This window comes from Glycine soja, chromosome 2 (genome assembly GCF_004193775.1).
Source record: "Glycine soja cultivar W05 chromosome 2, ASM419377v2, whole genome shotgun sequence".
Taxonomy (NCBI): Eukaryota; Viridiplantae; Streptophyta; class Magnoliopsida; order Fabales; family Fabaceae; genus Glycine; species Glycine soja.
Genome location: NC_041003.1, coordinates 1,916,074 through 1,933,994, shown reverse-complemented (window position 1 = coordinate 1,933,994; position 17,921 = coordinate 1,916,074). Strand labels below are relative to the sequence as shown.

The 17,921-nt window shown below is 31.8% G+C and overlaps 1 protein-coding gene across 2 annotated transcripts; it reads left to right on the top strand.

Moving 5' to 3' along the window:
• The first annotated feature begins 6,802 nt into the window (after nt 1-6,802).
• Nucleotides 6,803-17,289, top strand: LOC114379212. 2 transcript variants are annotated; one of them, XM_028337821.1, is made up of 11 exons: nt 6,803-6,953; nt 7,132-7,395; nt 8,751-8,828; nt 8,941-9,455; nt 12,312-12,935; nt 13,376-13,530; nt 14,656-14,855; nt 14,955-15,088; nt 15,248-15,582; nt 15,675-15,778; nt 16,859-17,289. In XM_028337821.1, the coding sequence occupies exons 2-11, from the start codon at nt 7,164-7,166 to the stop codon at nt 16,924-16,926; spliced, it is 2,445 nt and encodes an 814-aa protein (XP_028193622.1). In that variant the 5' UTR covers nt 6,803-6,953; nt 7,132-7,163; the 3' UTR covers nt 16,927-17,289. The 2 variants fall into 2 exon arrangements, with proteins under 2 accessions (XP_028193622.1, XP_028193633.1); XM_028337832.1 differs by lacking the exon at nt 6,803-6,953 and having other exon boundaries at nt 7,333-7,395; nt 8,985-9,455.
• Nucleotides 17,290-17,921: the final 632 nt, after the last annotated feature.

The following is a 17,921-nucleotide window of genomic DNA, read 5'->3' as shown; positions in this document are numbered from 1 at the left end:
TTGACTGATGCTGTTTGAAGTTATAAATATTGGATTCAAAAGAAGTTTTCTTATGGGAAAGTCTTGCACTATTTCAAAAAGGTGCACACCAATTGTTTGGTGATTAATCTTTTCATTGTTTCATTGATATTTGGCCTATTTTGGCTTATTGTTTTCAGCCTTTTAAGTTTATTTTGATGATTTTAGCTTAAGTCATGTGTGGTGGTTAAGAATTATTCATTTGTTTGCTTCTTCCATGGTGATTAAGTATTGTTTTAGCTTTTGCCATGGGTGGTTAAGCCTTGGTTATTGTTGGTTCACAAAGTGTTTATGAAAAGTTCTCATTAAAGATAAATTTTGTTATTCTTCTATTTTGTTAATGTAAACTTCTGTCCATGGTGATTAAGCATTGTTTAAGCTTTTGCCATGGATGGTTAAGTATTGAATTGTTATTTTGCTTCTGTCTTGAGTGGTTAAGCATTGATCTTAGCTTCTTCTCTTGATGGTTAAGCCTTGTTGCCTCTGCAAGTGGTTAAACTTTAAGGTATAGTTTCTGCTCTTGGTGGTTAAGCTTTAATAGTTTTCTAGATTGATGATTTGAGTTTTTGTCAAATAGCCTTATTGTTGATTTCGCTTGATGGTTAAGCTTTGATGCTTACTTTGGACTCTTGGAAGAAGATTGGGAAAGTTGATGATGGTCGAAGATTTTTAGAAGATATGCACCATGTCCACACCTACATTTTGATTTGTTTCTAGATTTCTATTTTGGCCGATGTATTTTCGACATATTCCAATTTTTTAGACTTTATTTTCATTTCCTTTGATGTTGATGTACTGTCTTCTCCAATCTAAAAGTATTTTCAACACCTTCTAACATGCGGGGTATTAAAGATATGTATTAGTTTAGTTAGTTACAAGTTAGTTTGATTAATTACAAATTAGTTTAGTTAGTTACAATTAGTTGCTCTTATGACTAATTACGTTATATAAGGCACATTGTATTTATGTAATCAGTGAGTTTTGCTCATCTTAGCATTACCCGGATGTTAATCAATTTTACCTTTCTTCATCTTTCTCTCTTCCACTCTTCCGTTTTTCTCTCTTCCATTTGCACTCATTCATTCATGATAAACATGAGATTTATCATAAAATTAATTAAAAATTAATTATTCATAATTCAAACAAGTTAAACTATACTAATAATTTAAGTTCATCTTATTTATTAAAATTAACATTTACTTTAAATTCAACTCATTTAATTCAAGAATCAAATTCAATCAATTATCAAATTAAAATTTAAATTAATTTAGAATTGGTTAAATTCATTATCAATCTTAACTTTAACTCTGAAGGGCCTTTTTCATGACTTTCTCATTAAAAGGCACTTTACTATGTCAAGAAAGAAAGAGGTTTATAAACTAATTATCTTAATTTTTAAGTTATGTAAGATTTTTTAGTGTACTAAAACAAATTATGCTGTCTTGATAATTATTAAAACAGGATTTTTTTTAAAGAAATGAGATGTTAATAGAAAAGATATTTCAGTCCGCGCTAGATTTTTTTCCTTCTTAATTTTACGAAAACTAATAATTTCTCTGATCATTGTACCATACTCTGAAACGAAAATTATCGCATTTTTTAAGACAAACAAAACCACCATAGTCTTTATGTGAGTACGTGAATTATTAACAATGATAAAGTGCAAGATATTTTTCAGTTATAGCACGACTTCAAGTCAAGTAAATGGACCAGTGAAGCAACATCTACAACACAAAGAAGGGGAAAAAATAGTCAGGGAAAGCCACAACCATACGTTTGTCAATTTGCTTTGTATAGTTCAAAACCCGGTTTCTCACCAGTCATTATCCATTAACAGCGACGATTTTTTTTTATTCAGGCTATATAAATTATAAGCAACGATAGATTTTGAATTTTACAATGAAAGAGTAGAAAATACGAAAGAATTCGAAAGTAATAACCATATGGTATTAAGTAACTTAGTACATTTCAAAACCATGGGTTCAAAGCCCCGGGTGAAACGGTTTCAAGTGAGTTTCAATTTTGATAGACAACAATCGAAACTAACAAATGTGCATGTTGGCTCTTACCAGATTCTTATCCAATCCGCGTCATCACTTAGTAGACATGTTTTTTGTTTGTTTCGGTAACGTGTGAGTTTCGTTTTGATTAAGATAAGCTGATAAAATGGCAGAGGGCGTCTTGGGTTTGGACTGTTGCGAGTGAATAGTCCTAATCATTGAATTCTCTCTCGTTTTTTGTTTTCGTCCGGTAAAGTTAGAGATTGCTGTGCGTTTGAACTTTGAATTGTATTGAATTTTCTTACTTAAGTGTTTTAGATTTATCTTAAAATTAATTAATATTAAATAAAATTACCTAATAAATATATAAACTGCATTTTAAGGGATGAGACAGTGGAGGTCCAGGATCAGATTTTTCCAAGGAGTGAGATAGCCGATGCGAGACTTGAATATTTTCAATAAAGTAATCTAAACATCTAGTTCAAATGATTAAGCAATCCTGTATCGATTATTGTAAAAAAAATTATATTTAAGTTTAATTCTTACCAATTACTAAAAAAATTGATGTTTTAGTTTTCAATAAAATATTAAAATTTTTATTTTAAATTTATCTATAAAAAAATTACATCAATTTAATGACTTTTGAAGTTATGGCAATGAGCAAGGCACTAGCATACAACATTAACACAAGGATTTGGAATTCATAAACTTAAAAAATGGTAGCTAAGCATCATTTGATAAACTTCAGACATGATAGCAATGCTTAATTTCATAAAATGACCATTTTGAGACGGACTTATGGACTTATAACGTAAGGATCGAGTTGTGACTTGCAGAAGACAATCATCAAATAAGAAAAAACAAAAGAAAACTTAATAATAGTCATAATTTTTAATCGTCACTATATTAAATACACTTAATATGTGTTGTTTGAAACTTAAAAAGAATATCATGGAAGACAATGTCACAATAGAATTGTTGGAGACAAAATGCTCTAGAAAAAAAGTATGTGAAAAAAAGGTATAATTAAGCCAAAATATTTAATATATGTGTTTTTATATAAAATATATTTAGCCTAATATAAAGTAAAGTTATGAAAAAATATAATAAACACACAATATAAATTAAATTATCCTATCGACAAACTTAGTTCTTTTGTCAATTTTTGTCTATTTAAAATCTTATTTTCTATTTAGAAAGTGGAAAATTTACAATAAATTTGAGAAATGAAACAATTTTTAAAATTTAAAAGTTATAAAAGATTGATAAAATTTGAAGAATTTAATAAAATACAATATTTTTTTTACTGTAATAAAATATAATATTAAATTTTGAAAAGAAGGAAAATTTATTTATTTTTTATATTAGATTAAATTTATTATTTTAATTAGTAAATTTTGAGCGAACAAAAGTTTTTAATTATAGACACCAAAATCAAGTTTGACGGAAAGTTTAAGAACCAGAAATATATTTTATTTTAAGTTAATGGATATTTTTTAGTATTTAAATATTTTCTTTGTAATTTTTTTATTTTCAAATACGATTACTTAAATTTACCTCCAATTTTATAATTTTGTAATTCTTACATCTTAATACATTATATTTTTTAAATATATAATGATAATAATAAAGTTTGAACTTAAATTCCTCACTTTTTTACTGTACTTAAATTCCTCATTTGCTAGGTGGATCCCAGTAGTTATTCTTGATACATTGTACAAAAGTGAGGGTGTTATTTACATAAATAAATTTTTAAAATTATATAATCTTAATAAACCATAGTTACATTTAAAAAATAAATTTTATATAATACATCAATAAAATAAAATATTTTAATTCAAATAATTTACATCTGATATTTTAATTATAGAAGCTTTATTTTTTCATTTATTCTCGCTTAATATAACAAGACTTTCATTATTATTAATAAAATTAATTATTATTATTTGATAACTACAAAATTTGAGTTTGATTGATAGTGAATTTTGACTATGAATGATTAAAATTTATCTATTGTTATCTTTAATGGACTAATGAGGATTTTAATATTATTGTAATTTTTTACCAGTAAGATTCAAAAGAAGGAAAATATAAATGATTTGGAGAGAAAAAATTGGTGAAAAAACTTGAATAAAAGTTGAAGATTAGGACATCTCATTTAACGTACAAGACAAGTCTAACGTGTTTCCTCGTTTAGCGGTCAAACTAAAGATCCACTTAGAGTGGATTCACATCAAGTACGAGATCACCGCCATACTTATTAAGTTCAGACACCGTCGCGCTCAACACGTGATCACATTGTTATATTTGCTAAGCACGAGGTCGGGTAAATTTTAGCAAGCCAAACTCTTGTAATGTAAACCCCATTGTATATTTAATGTAATTCCAGTTTTTATTACTCTTTTTCTGTGCTTTATTGTCATGTATTGTTTAGGAGGTAATACATTAGAAAATTGTTATTTTCTAAGGACAGGAAAAAGGGTGGAAATTGATATTGCATTAAATAGAAAAAAATTTATTAACATTAGATAGAAAAAAATTATTATCATTGTATCACAAGTAGTTTTGACATGCTAAACCCTAACACATTTACATCATAAATTCATCTTTTGCATTCAAATTATTTTTCATTTTTTTTTATCTTCTTATCTTTTACTTCTACCCTCTAATTTCTCACCTTTAATTCTTTGCCTCTTTTACTCCTTCTAATTGTTTAAAAATTTAGATTTACACCGATCTAAATACAAACAAAGTCCAACATTCTCTTTAAATAATAAATTTTATTTAAATTAAAATTATCTATATAAAATATACAAAATTTGTTAGCAGATAATGTTTTTTATATTATAAAGATACTACCACTTGTTGCTTCATTTGTAAGGAAATTTTGAGCTTTGCAGCATCGCCCATTGCCCATCGTCACGTGTGCCTTTTATATCACTAGTTTGTAGTGAGATTCGGAAGTGCACAAGGGAGCTTCATTATGTGTCATGTAGTGAGTTTGTACCCTTTAGATTTTTTTTTTCGAATCTAGAATGCACTAATTTTAGTAATTCCCGTAGAAGAGTCTATATAATATATATAACCACGAAATATAACAAAACACTTCGAGGTAGTTGTGTGTTTAGCGATAGAACAAACTATGGGACAAATGAAAATCTCAATTTCTAACTTGCTTATCATGGAAATGTAGTGCCTTATAATTTTAAGGTGTTGATGGAGTTTAACTAAATAAAATCTCACATGTTAAGTTGTAGGTTTAGGTTTTTAGGGACTTTATTTGTAATTTTAAGGTGTTGATGTAGTACTTTTATTATTTGATTAATCTTACCTGTATTTTGTAGTTTAGGAATACACTCGATAAAGATTCTCCGTGAGTGGTATGTAGTTTTCCCTTCATTTTTTCTTGGTATGATATCTTGGATTATGTACTTTGTAACACCCAATATTATGATGTGCATTTTTCAAATGTTGTAGTACTTCAGTTCTATGTTAAGTAATCATGTTGTTTTAAATTTAAAATTAACATTTTTTTTTAGTTTTTAGGATTATTCCATTTATTTATGTAATTTTTTCTTATTAAAAAAATTAGTTAAATTGACTAAATATGCATGTGAGTGTTATAAATCAATCATTAATATTGGTTCAATTTTTATAAATCAATTTTTTTTTCTTTTTTTTTTCTTTTTCTAAGTATCTTATATCATAATGAGTATTCATCAAATATATTTTAAATAAAAAACTATTATTATTTCTTTCAAAGTGTTTAAAATACTTTCATCTCTTTTTTATTTATAATATTTAAAATCTCAAACGAACTAAATATAAAGATTACAGGCCTATCCTACCATTCCACACGTCCAAGTATATTTTCAAAATTAAAAGACAACAACAATATTCCTTAAAAAAGAAAGGAAAAAAAAAGAATAAATAGTCATTTTCGTTCATCAATATGTACTACATTGACAAATTCATTTCCGAAAAATAAAAATTCAAATTTTAATATTCAAAAGTGAAAAAAGTACATTAAATTCATTCATTCCTTATCTTTCATTTGTTACTCTTGATTAAAGAGACTATGTGACACATCCAAATCCTCTACACATTTAGGGACAAAAATGATTATTTACCCAAAATATAATTTAATCTTCATATATTTGTCTTTCTAGTCATAGTAAAAATAACATTACAATAATCACTTAAAAAATAGAAAAATAAATATAAGTTAGAACAACTTAATATTGATCAATAAACATGATTTGTCTGTTGCTTTGACATTTCTATTATGACAACATTAAGTAGTGATAAAATCAAGTTAAATCTCATTTTTTGTAAGGATTAACTTCATGGTCATGCATTTTTATTTGAGTGTTATATTTTAGATAAGATACTATCACATTAGAAAATTTTGGAACAATAGATATATTATGCTTATTATTATATTTATTATAATTTATGTTTGTTTTCTTATTCTCTTGAGTATTTATTGTAATTTGAGTATTTATTGTAATGTTATAAATTAAAATAAGAGAAGAAAAAAAATTAAATTATATGTTAAATAAATAATTATTTTTATCTCGTGCGTAACAAGTTGATTTATTAAGACTATCCATAGACTTTTTCATTGTTGACAAAATGATAGATTTATCAACCTTTTTTACTTTCGGAATTTAATTTTTCCGGACGAATTTATTATTTCCATATACATTCACGAGTAAAAATGATTATTGTTTTTTTAAAAAAAAATCACAAACAGCGAATTCTATTTGATGCCCCCTCAATAATAAAATAGATGCCACCCGAAAAACAAAAGGTTCAAACTTTCAAGAAGAGAATAATTTGCCAAAACTTTGCAGTGAATAATCTTGAAAATGAAATCAAGACAGCATTCTCACTGATCACGATCGCAGCTTTCGATCTCCACCATTTCCCTAGGTAACATTCAAAGCAATTCTCTATTCGATATTCACTTTCCGTTTGTTCCGATTCCATTAGCGCTTTCTCGTTCTCGTTTCGCTCAGTTCCACCAAATTCCGTTTCGCGCTTTACAATCCGGCAATGTTATAGCATATTTCCTCGTTCTTCGCTGAAATTGAACCGTTTGAATTCGCAGGACAATATCGTAATTAACTTTTCGGTGGTGCAATGAATTTTTTGCTGCGGTCCACGACGGGCGTGTACAGAGAGCCTTCTCCGTCGATTCCGGTTCCGGAGCCGCGTGTTGATACGCATCATAGGTCTGCATCTGCTGGATCTTCTTTGGAGAATCGTGTGTCTGATGATCCGTATGCGTGGTATGATGCAAGGGTTGTTAGTGGCGTGTTCCTTAAGCACGTGGATGTTGCTGAGGATGAAGGATGGGTTACCATTCCATGCAGTATGTCTTTGCTTCACCTATCATCATTTTCCTGCTTGTTTCTGTTTTTGTTGATTCTTCCGCGTTGCAACGGAATTTGATTGCGGCGTGGTTCAATTTATTGCTATGTCAATTACTTACAGATGAGAAATGCTAAGAAGACACTTTCTCTCACACTCTTTTTGCCCACACTCTATTTGATCGATTGAAATTTATTGGAAATGACATATTTTTGTGGGTCCCACATCACATATAATGATTCTTTCTCATGTTTTTTTTTTATTTTCAATAAGTTTTAACTAATAAGTGTATTGCTAACCCTCCTCACTTACATATTGATGTCTGCTCAGTGCTTATATGACCACTAGAGTAATGCTAGTAACACATTTCCTAAAACACTCTTTATTATTTGCTGAAATTTATTGGAAAATCACGGAATTTTGTGGGTCTCACTTCTTGTCTATTGAGTCTCAGTCATGATTTTATAGTTTCTAGTATATTTTAACTAATAGTAATATAGCATAGGGTGTGTTAGAGAATATGTTATTAGTTCTTTTCATTCCGTCATTTTTTGTTTGGCTGTATTGAGTAGGGAGAAAGACACTCTCGTCATGATTGTTGGTGAAAAAATGGGAGGAACGGGTTGTTCCCTTGCATGTTAGATGTGAGCTTGTTATTGATATAAGGATTTTAAATTGCTGTTTAGTGATTGCAAAGGATTACAAGTGCTATAAACATGATACCAGCTTTAGTTTACAATTTTAGGGTATGTTGGGAGTCGGGAGTTGGGAGTTGGGTTTTGGAGGAGAAGGGAAAGGGAGAACAATTTTTTTAATTTTTTATTTCTGATGAATATTCTCTAATTTGTTAATTTTTTAAAATAAAAAATTAAATGATAGATTAATGTAAGATTAATTAGCTTGCCCCCAATGGAGTATATTTACACTTTTTTTTTATACCAGTATAAGATATGAAATATTTTTCCTAATGTTAAGCATAAAGAAACGCTGTAATAGGTCTCCACCCTTTTTGGATATAAGTCTTCGTGGTGCAAGTGCAAGTACTTGATTAATGGAGTATTGAATTGATATCTACATGGGGTACAGGAGCAGCTGTTGTGTGCTAAACCATTAGGGAAAGTAGTATTACATCAATTGTCTCTTCTCTTCAAGGTCTACCAGCAATTTGTTAATTTTGTTTCTTATATGCTTTGCACATGACTAAAATTATAATCATATCACGGTTTTTGTTAGCATTCAGTTCAATGGTAGAAAAAAACAATTTCTTTTAAGTCCTTCCTCTTGTATGTGATGTTATGGACCTGATTTCTCTGCATGTATTATGCGATACATCCAATTCTCAATTTCTTTTTGTAGAGGAACTTCCTGAAAACTGGACTTGTGCACCAGATATACAGTCTCTGTGCTCTCTTGATCGCTCCTTTCTTTTCCCTGGTAAATAGATTGTTCATTCTTTAATTATGTTAATCTCAGTTTTGGCATATGTAATTTGGTCAGCTGGCTTTCACAAAAAGTTGAGCAGACCTAATTTATACCTGTAATTCAGGTGAACGAGTTCATATCTTGGCATGCTTTTCTGCATGTAAGCAGGATACATCTTCATTCAAAGTTGATGCAGTGACAAGTGACAATGGCATAGGTCACAGCCCCAAGAAAGAAAATGGAAACATTGAAAACAGAAACAATTCAGTGTCTGGAGAAGGGGAACCTGGTACCAGTGATGAAGAGCAGATGGAAGATGTTTCTGATGATGAATCCCTTCTTCAAAAAGAGGTTCTCAAAAAACAAACCGCATTATTGTTGCAAAAGTTTGAAAATTCTCACTTCTTTGTGAGGATTTCTGAGTCTGATGATCCCCTTTGGTCCAAAAGAAGCTCTTCAGAAATTTTTTCCAACTCTTCTGATGCAAATACTGAAAAGGCCTCAACAATCAAATCTAAAGGGGACACATTTTCTCCTATTAGTACTATTATTGATAGAGGGAATTTTGATTCAAATGTTTCTGGTGGAGTGGCAAGAAATTCTGTGAAGTGTTGTGCTTTACCTAATGGAGACTTAGTGGTATGTGCCATAAAAGTTGAAAACTATGATTGTGCATTTAATTGATCTAAATTTGGTTAGGAGAGACAAGGATTTTTTTTGTTTGTTAAGGGTTTGGATTTTAAAGTTCCACTGTCAGACGAAGTATTCTTTATTCATTAAATTTGGGACCAAGCAATATAGTTCTCTGCTTCTTCCCTTTTGATTGCCTAGATTTCTCCATTATTTCCACAAATGCATGCAAGCAGCTTGCTATGTTCTTTTATTTATAATATACAATTATAGGTATTTTTAACTCAGAAAATCTATGGAAATTGTGATACACAATAAGGAAAATAAAAGATAAATTGTATTAATGGTAGCTGGGATTTTCCCCTGTGGTGGGTAGGGTGCTATGTTACTGAATCTTATGTTATTGGTATTATTGAGAATGGCATAAATAATAACTGTGAAAGCAGTATTTCATCAGATATAATTTCAACCATTATCCATGTTTTTCTATCTATTTTGGCTGAGTCAGTTAGTTCACATTCAGTGAAGAAATCACCTATGGTTGTAATTCAAGCTATTTTGTTCATAACTAAAAAATCATGGCAAAGTCAATTACTGCTGGTGATCCTTTATTTGTAGGCCATATTTACTCTGTATGCCCTGATCAAGGTTTGTGTCTGGTCTTGATCTTGGAATGTGGCCACCTGCTCTCCTTCAAAACCCATTTTTAACAAAAAAACAGAAAGGCTAAGTTCCATTTTAATTTTCTGTATTTAAGGACCACATTCATTTGGCCTACTTCAATTGTGTGTTGGGAACCAAATTTATATTATGAAAGAGTCAGTCCAGGTGTTAGAGTCAAGCACCACCTATTTTTGTACATTGTTCTCGTTTCTTAATTTAGAAGGTAAAATTCATATAAATGGTCCACTTTTCTGTCTTGAAACTAGGAACTTAAATTGAAGCATTTTGAAAGTTGGATCTTTTTCTTTCTTTCTTTCTTTTTTTTTTTTTTTTAAAGTTTTTGTTATGGTGAAAGTTAGGGATGATATAGTTCTAGTTAGAAAGTTTAGAGAGGAAATAAATCGGAAATTAGAGATGTGGAGACAAACTTTGGAAGCTCATGACTTTTTGTTAATTAGAAGTATGATAAAGTATATGAAATGCAAATTTAGCAAGAGGTGCTACAACCATAGCTTTGAGGTGAAAGTTGGAGAAAATATCTTACCACTAGTCACAGAATTTTAGTATCTAGGGCCCATCACTCCATTATACAGAATGGTGGAGAAGTAGGGATGTAAATCATAGCATTCAAGCAATGCCTTGCGTGCTATCTACAACAAAAAGATACTTCTTCAGCTTAAACAAAAAATTGTGTACACAACTATAAGACCTGGGAAGTTGTATAGAATTGAATGTTGGGCAGTAAAAAGCCAACAAGATTACAAGTGAAGAAACTCAATCCAGTACAAATGAGAATGTTGCATTAGATGAGTGGATAAACCAGAGAAAAATAGGATTAGGAATGAATGCATTAGAGAAAAGTGGGGTACCAGTACCACCTATGATAGAAAAGGTGATAGAAACTTGCTTTAGGTAGTTTGGGCACATGTGGAGAAGACCTATAGAAGAATCCCTAGTAAGGAGAGTAAATCAGATAAAGGTAACCCTGGCACTATAGCTAGAGGAAGACTGAGAAAAGTTGTAGGTGAAACCATTTTGAAGGATTTAGAGGTTAATAGTTTGTCTATAGACATGATTTCTGATAACAAACTATGGTGCTGTTTGATTCATGTTGCCAACCCTACTTAAAACATTTCATCGTTGTTTTTTGTTGTGTACCCTGTTTCTTTTTTGGTCACTATTCTGCATCTATTAGTTTGTTTTTTGTTGGATAAATTACTATTCTGCATACTGTATAATTTCTTTACAATGTTGTTTTCATCCATACTATGGAAATAATTAAGATACGGTTTTGTAATCAATTATTTGTAATGAATAATGTGCAGATTAGAGAATAAAATCTGTAGTTTGGGTTGGCATGCTTACTTTATTAAGATTGTCTGTTGCCACTAAACTTGGAGACATAATTATGTTTATGGCCTCTTTGGTGTTCAGCCCATAGTTGTGTTTTTACACCTTTTTCTTGTATCTAGGTTTTTTCTTGGATGATATCTTGTCCTCACTCTAGTTGTATTTCCCTCTTCTCTGTAATGAAAATTTCTTTCTTCCATAAAATAATCCATACAAATACATAGTTTGTTCTTACTTTATTAAGACTAGAAATAAATTTTAGTGAACCAAGGCATGCAAGAATGCAGTTCAATTCACTTGCTGTTCTTGTTATGGCTAGTGAAACATGGAGAATCTTTTAGTTAGAATGTAACTTGTTAGTGCATTTGGATGAGGTTATGGAATGGGTTTATTGTATGTTCTGCTTTGATTCAGTGTTTAACAGTATAGACATCTGAATCTTTATATTTTCTCTGGATTATATGGATCATAAAAATTTTATACGTATATGATGCTTGGACCTGCTATTGTGGAGTATATTTATTATGTAATTACATCATCATTGGCCTATCTAGTACATATCCTTTAAAACTGGGGATTTGTTGCTTCAAACTGTCTTCTGGATGCTTTCACCTTAGTCTCTTCTTTTCATTGAACATTTCCTTTTATTAAATATCTCTTAGTGGTGTTTGCCTTGCCTCTTTAATGCCTTTGAAGGCATTTGTGAATTTTTGCTAGCAAAGTCCTAGTTGATCAAGAAATGCTTTCTATATAACTTCTTGACTTCTGGGCTTTTTTATGATTGGGAAATCTAATTATCTCAATTACTCAGATTATTGATCTAACTCTGCTTTCCTGTGTGGAAGGATGCAGGTTGTTTTACAGGTGAATGTTGGTGTTAATTTTCTTAGAGATCCTTGTATAGAAATTCTTCAATTTGAAAAGCGTCAGGAGAGAATGTCATCTCCTGACAGCAAGGTGGATGCAGCAAATCAGGATTCATGTGCAGAGCTGTTAAATTGGATGCTTCCGTTGGATAATGGGAGGCCTTCTACTTACCCGCCATTTCCTCCTCATTTAACTTCAACTTCAGGAATTGGTAGCTCCTCTCAGGGATCCAATTTTTCTGGATCATCTAGCTCTCAGTTATTCTCCTTTGGCAATTTTAGAAGTTACTCCATGTCATCATTACCGCAAACCATGAGCACTCCATCTGCTCCTGTCAAAGCAGTTAGTTCTAAGCCAAATTTTGACCTTAAGGATTGGGATCAAATCTCATCTCAGAAATATTTTTGGAAAAAGATGGGGTTTGAAGGACTTCTATCTTTCCGAGGTGTTTCACTGGAACAAGAGAGATTTCATGTTTGTTGTGGATTAGAAGGCCTATATACACCAGGAAGAAGGTGGAGAAGGAAACTTAAAATAATACAGCCATTAGACATTCATTCTTTTGCTGCTGACGTCAATTCAGATGATCTTCTGTGTGTTCAGATAAAGGTTTGAACTACTCATCCATCAAATTGACATTTTTTTTCAATGTCTATTGTGTTGTAAACAAGCAATCCTAATTTCTTAATATGTTAAGTGAACATACACGAATTGTTTTATATTATATTTCTAGCACACTCTCACGCAAAAGCCCTTTGAGCTTGAAGCATGGAAAATACACAAGCCACCTACCTTGTGATGATATTTTTTATTAAAAGAATGGGGGTAACAAGGATTGTACTATAGACTACTTGATCATAGAGATTTTGATACCATGTAATGAATCAACTGCCCTAAAAGCTTAAGCTGTTAGATGAAAACATGAATGAATTTATATTATATTTCTAATATATTGTATATTATGTTTTCATGCCTCTCTTTTGGGCATTTCTACTGTTACTTATTTTTTCGGTTCTGCTTTTATTAATAGTTCTTAAGTTGTTCTCCAGAATGTTGCTCCTATACATGCTCCAGACATTGTGATATTTATAGATACCATAACTATTGTTCTTGAGGAGTTTACAAAAAATGGATCACTGTCGTCATTGCCGATTTCATGTATTGAAGCTGGAAATGATCATTCTTTACCAAATCTAGCTCTCAGGTTATTTTCCTGAATAAATATGTTAATATTGTTTATAACTTTCTATCATTACTTATCTTATGCATTGACTGACCTTAATACATGGCTATCAAATATACTTGTGTAGATGGACAACTCTCCCCAATACCTTAAACAAACCTTGTAAAATGGGGAAAGGGGGGGGGGGGGTGTTCAATAGTCAATATGCACTTGAGAAATTACTAACTAGAGATCCTAATAAGGCATGCATTTTGTTAGAATGGATATCTCATCTGTCTAATGATTCTAATGCTACTCTATATTATAATAGTTGTAATTGTTCAGATTGCTTTACTTGGTATCCTAGCTACTGTACCATATAAGCACAAAATGAACAAGTGGATAAACAAGTGTGAGGCCTAGAGCCTATGGCCTATGTGGAGGAGCAAGGCAACTTTTCTAAGGACAAAGAACCTACAAGTTTGAGAGTGTATGCAAGGAATCCAAGAGGCATTTGTACAAGGAGTGTGGGTAACGAGGAAAAAGGCAACAATGTAAACTTCAACAACTACTAGTTAGTTATGTCACAAGGCTTATGACATTGGAGATTGAAGAAAAAAAGGCATTATGGTTTCTCAGAATGTGGGTTTGATCCTAAAAAACCGACTTGTAAGATGAAAGTTGCCCCCCACTTATATACACTACTTTGGGCTTTCTCGTGAATCCTTCATGGTGTGGTGGCTGGCTCTATTGAATAGCATTCTGATTGGTCCTGGTTAGCTAGTTAATTATTGGGTTACTTAGTGAGTCAAGAGGCTTGATGATGTAAGTAAATAAGAAGAGGGGTTGAGAGGAGACTCATTCATCGTGTGGGAATAATTTGTAAAGGAATTGAGAGAGACTTGGACCTCTTGATAGTCCAGGAGTGTTCAATAGTGCATAAATAATCCAAAAATTACCTTGGAGAATAATATTTTTATCATGTTTTTTACAAAAATATTATCTGCATGTAGATAGTGAAGGTGATGTGTGTTTATTGAACACCTGATTTTTTTATTTTTTATTTTATTTTTGAGATCAATCTGATTAGCTGTTTGTGAAATTCAGAATTTGGTTTTTGTGATTAGCTATAATAATCTTCATCTTACTAAAAGTTTCTAATTACAGGAGAGGTGAAGAGCATTCTTTTATTCTTAAACCAGCAACTTCTATATGGAAGGGTCACAAGATTCAGGATGATAGAAGTTCTCAATGGTCAAGGATGAAACATAGAAATAAAACATCAAAACTAAGACTCAACAGACGGAAGACTGCTTTAATTAATGACCAGTATTCAATTTTGGTTTCATGTCGATGCAATTATACTGGTAGGCTTTTTGCCCTACTCGGTTTACTGTTGTGCCATCTAGTATCGCATGTAAGGTGATAATTAGTTTTTTTTCCCATTTTTTTTTTGTTTAATCTAGCATCAAGGTTGTTCTTTAAGCAACCAACCAGTTGGCGACCACGTAGCTCAAGGGATATTATGATCTCGGTTGTGTCAGAGATGTCAGGACAGTCTCTTGCTGCTTATGGAAAAACTTGCCAACTTCCCATACAGGTTAATATATTGTTTAGCTATTGTCTATCTCAACTTGATTGTTTTCATGTAAGCTCATTTACTTTTGTTTGATTATTTTCCTTCAGAAACTATCAGTACTTTTATACTGTCATCATCCTCAATCACAATTAATTTATTATTTGATTTAATTTTTATCAGATATTAACTCTTCAAGCTTCAAATTTGACCTCTGAGGATCTAACTTTGACTGTGCTTGCTCCAGCCTCATTTACTTCACCCCTTTCAGTAGTCTCCTTGAATTCACCAACGACTCCAATGAGTCCTTTTTTAGGTTTCTCAGAGTTATTAGTAAGAGTAAATGGTGAAAGAGGAATTGGTGCCACCCAGCGACAAAGTTTCACTCTTGGTGTAAAAGATAATGAGAAACAAAGTTATGATGGCAAAGCCCAGGCTGTTTCTACGAGTGATGATGTCATTCCTGGTTCTGATCTTAGTTGTACACATCTATGGCTGCAGAGTAGAATTCCACTTGGGTAATGTATCAAATCTCTCTGTGTCTCTTTTTCCTGTAAATTGTGTTTAGACTGGTACTGATTGATTTGAAGACATGTTTGGGCCACATCAGATGTATTCCATCTCAATCCATTGCCACTATAAAGCTTGAGCTACTTCCATTGACTGATGGCATAATTGTTCTGGACACTTTGCAAATTGATGTCAAGGAAAAAGGTATAGATTGCTGTACTTTTGGACCATTTTTTTCCTCTTAATTCCATGTTTAAGCATCTATATAGAGAATATTTGGTCAATACAAATTAATGAGAAGATGAACTGCTGGTTTAAGATCTGTTACTTGTATGATTGTCATTGTTATTTTGAAGTATCGCCCATTCACATAACAATAAGGTCTTCTGTTGGCTTCCCTTAGCTGTGAGTGTGACATTCTGTAACAAGTGCCCATTTTTGTCTTGATCCATTTCATATTAATAGTTTTGCTGCCTAGATCTAGTCATTTGTTTCACTTGAGAAGAGAAGTGAATATTATTGAGTGTTTTGCAATACAAGCACTAATCCCTATTTATAAGCTAAACGGGATGAGATAAGGAAAGACTAACCATTAGGCCTGAAAGAAGAGTCAGCGGCTACTTGCTATGTGCTGGCGAGTGGTTGGCACAGGAATGGTATGTGGCTTTCACGTGTTGGGAAGAAGCATGTGTAGTGGTGGTGGTGGAAGGCAACGTGAATTTGGGGACAAGCCAATCTGGAGATGACACCCCATCCGGTATGGTCACACTGGTCAAATTGGCAGCTGAGTGGTGACAGGCAGTGGTGGACGGCAGCAAGAGCGGAGCCCTTGAAATTGAGAGTTCTGATACCTACTTGAAATTTGAAAAGAGAAAAAACTGAATATTATCGAGTGTGTTTTGCAATACAAGCACTAATGTCTATTTATAGGCTAGACATATTATGAGAAAGAGGGAAAATAGGAAAACAAAACTATCCTAAAAATTACAAATATATTCTTAATATATACAGGGAGATTCTATTGTAAATTAGTGCAAATTTACAGCAGTTTCCACCATCATCCCTTTTGGTGTTTACATGTGAAGAACATATGCTTTTACGAATGTACAACGCAAAAGTGAGAAGTATGTATACAAAGAACTTTGGTTTATTATTTTGTACATTCTGTTTTATTTGTCATTGGAAAGATTTTTCTTCTTTGCAAATAGTCAACTGCCAATCACAATGCAAAATGCCAAAACGATACAGCTCAAGTTCTCACTGATTTACATTCGGGTGTAACAGGTGTTACCTATATCCCTGAGTGCTCATTAAAGATACATGCAACTTCCAGTATCTCCAAGGGGATATAGATTGGAATTGGACGTATAGCTGGTTTCATTTTTCTTGGGTACAGTAGAAACAAAAAATGGATGATGTGCATACTTAAATTTTAGAATTTCTCTTGCAACTTACTCTTAATTGCACAAAATGGGTATTTTGCTTGGACTTCAAATTGATCTCGTGACTTACTGTCAATAGCTCAACAGTAGTTATCTTCTGTTAGTCAGTTGAGAATTGTGTCGGAGTTGGCATGTCAAATTGTGTTAGTAGTTTCACTTTTGCTTTGTAAACCACGAGCTTAAATAGAAGCTTGTTACGTACCTCTTTAAGGGGAAGAATGTAATCATTATATATAATACTATTGAGCTGCAACTGAGTGCATTTTCCACTGATCATCTAGTTTTCAGATTTTTACACTTTTAAGATTGGATGGAGGGAAAGAGATAGAGGAATAGAGTTTGTTACTTTAAAATTTCATTTCGAGTAAAAATTCTCCTTATTTGATAATTTTTTTATATTGAAATTTATCATGTAAACTTACAATCATTTAATGCTTATTAATTATTATAAACATTTTATAATGTTCATTATGATCCATTCCCTTTTCCTTTGTAGCTCTCGTTCTGAACATACTCTCTATTCTGCTGCATTTTTCCGTACTGTGATTTCTACTCATGTTAATACTATATGGAGCTGAAGTAGGCTCGAGCAATGATGATGATGAGTCTGTAATTTATGAATGAGGCCTCCTGGGGTTCGAAAAATTCGTTTTTTTTTTTTTTTTCAAGCGAAAAGAAACTCGAGCTGCAGGACAACCCTACAAGTCAGCCTCGCATTGAAATTATTTTGAAATCCTAAGACTTAACCAAATTAAAAAACTATTTCCCATTAGAATGGTTTCGATCATATGATGGTTACTTTCTAGTTTCTACTGTTGGGAGTTGTTACGAGCAGAAATGCGAAAAACATTCATGTCTTGTGTGCTTGAGTTTAATGTAGTTACCAGAGTGCGCTGCTTGTGCAG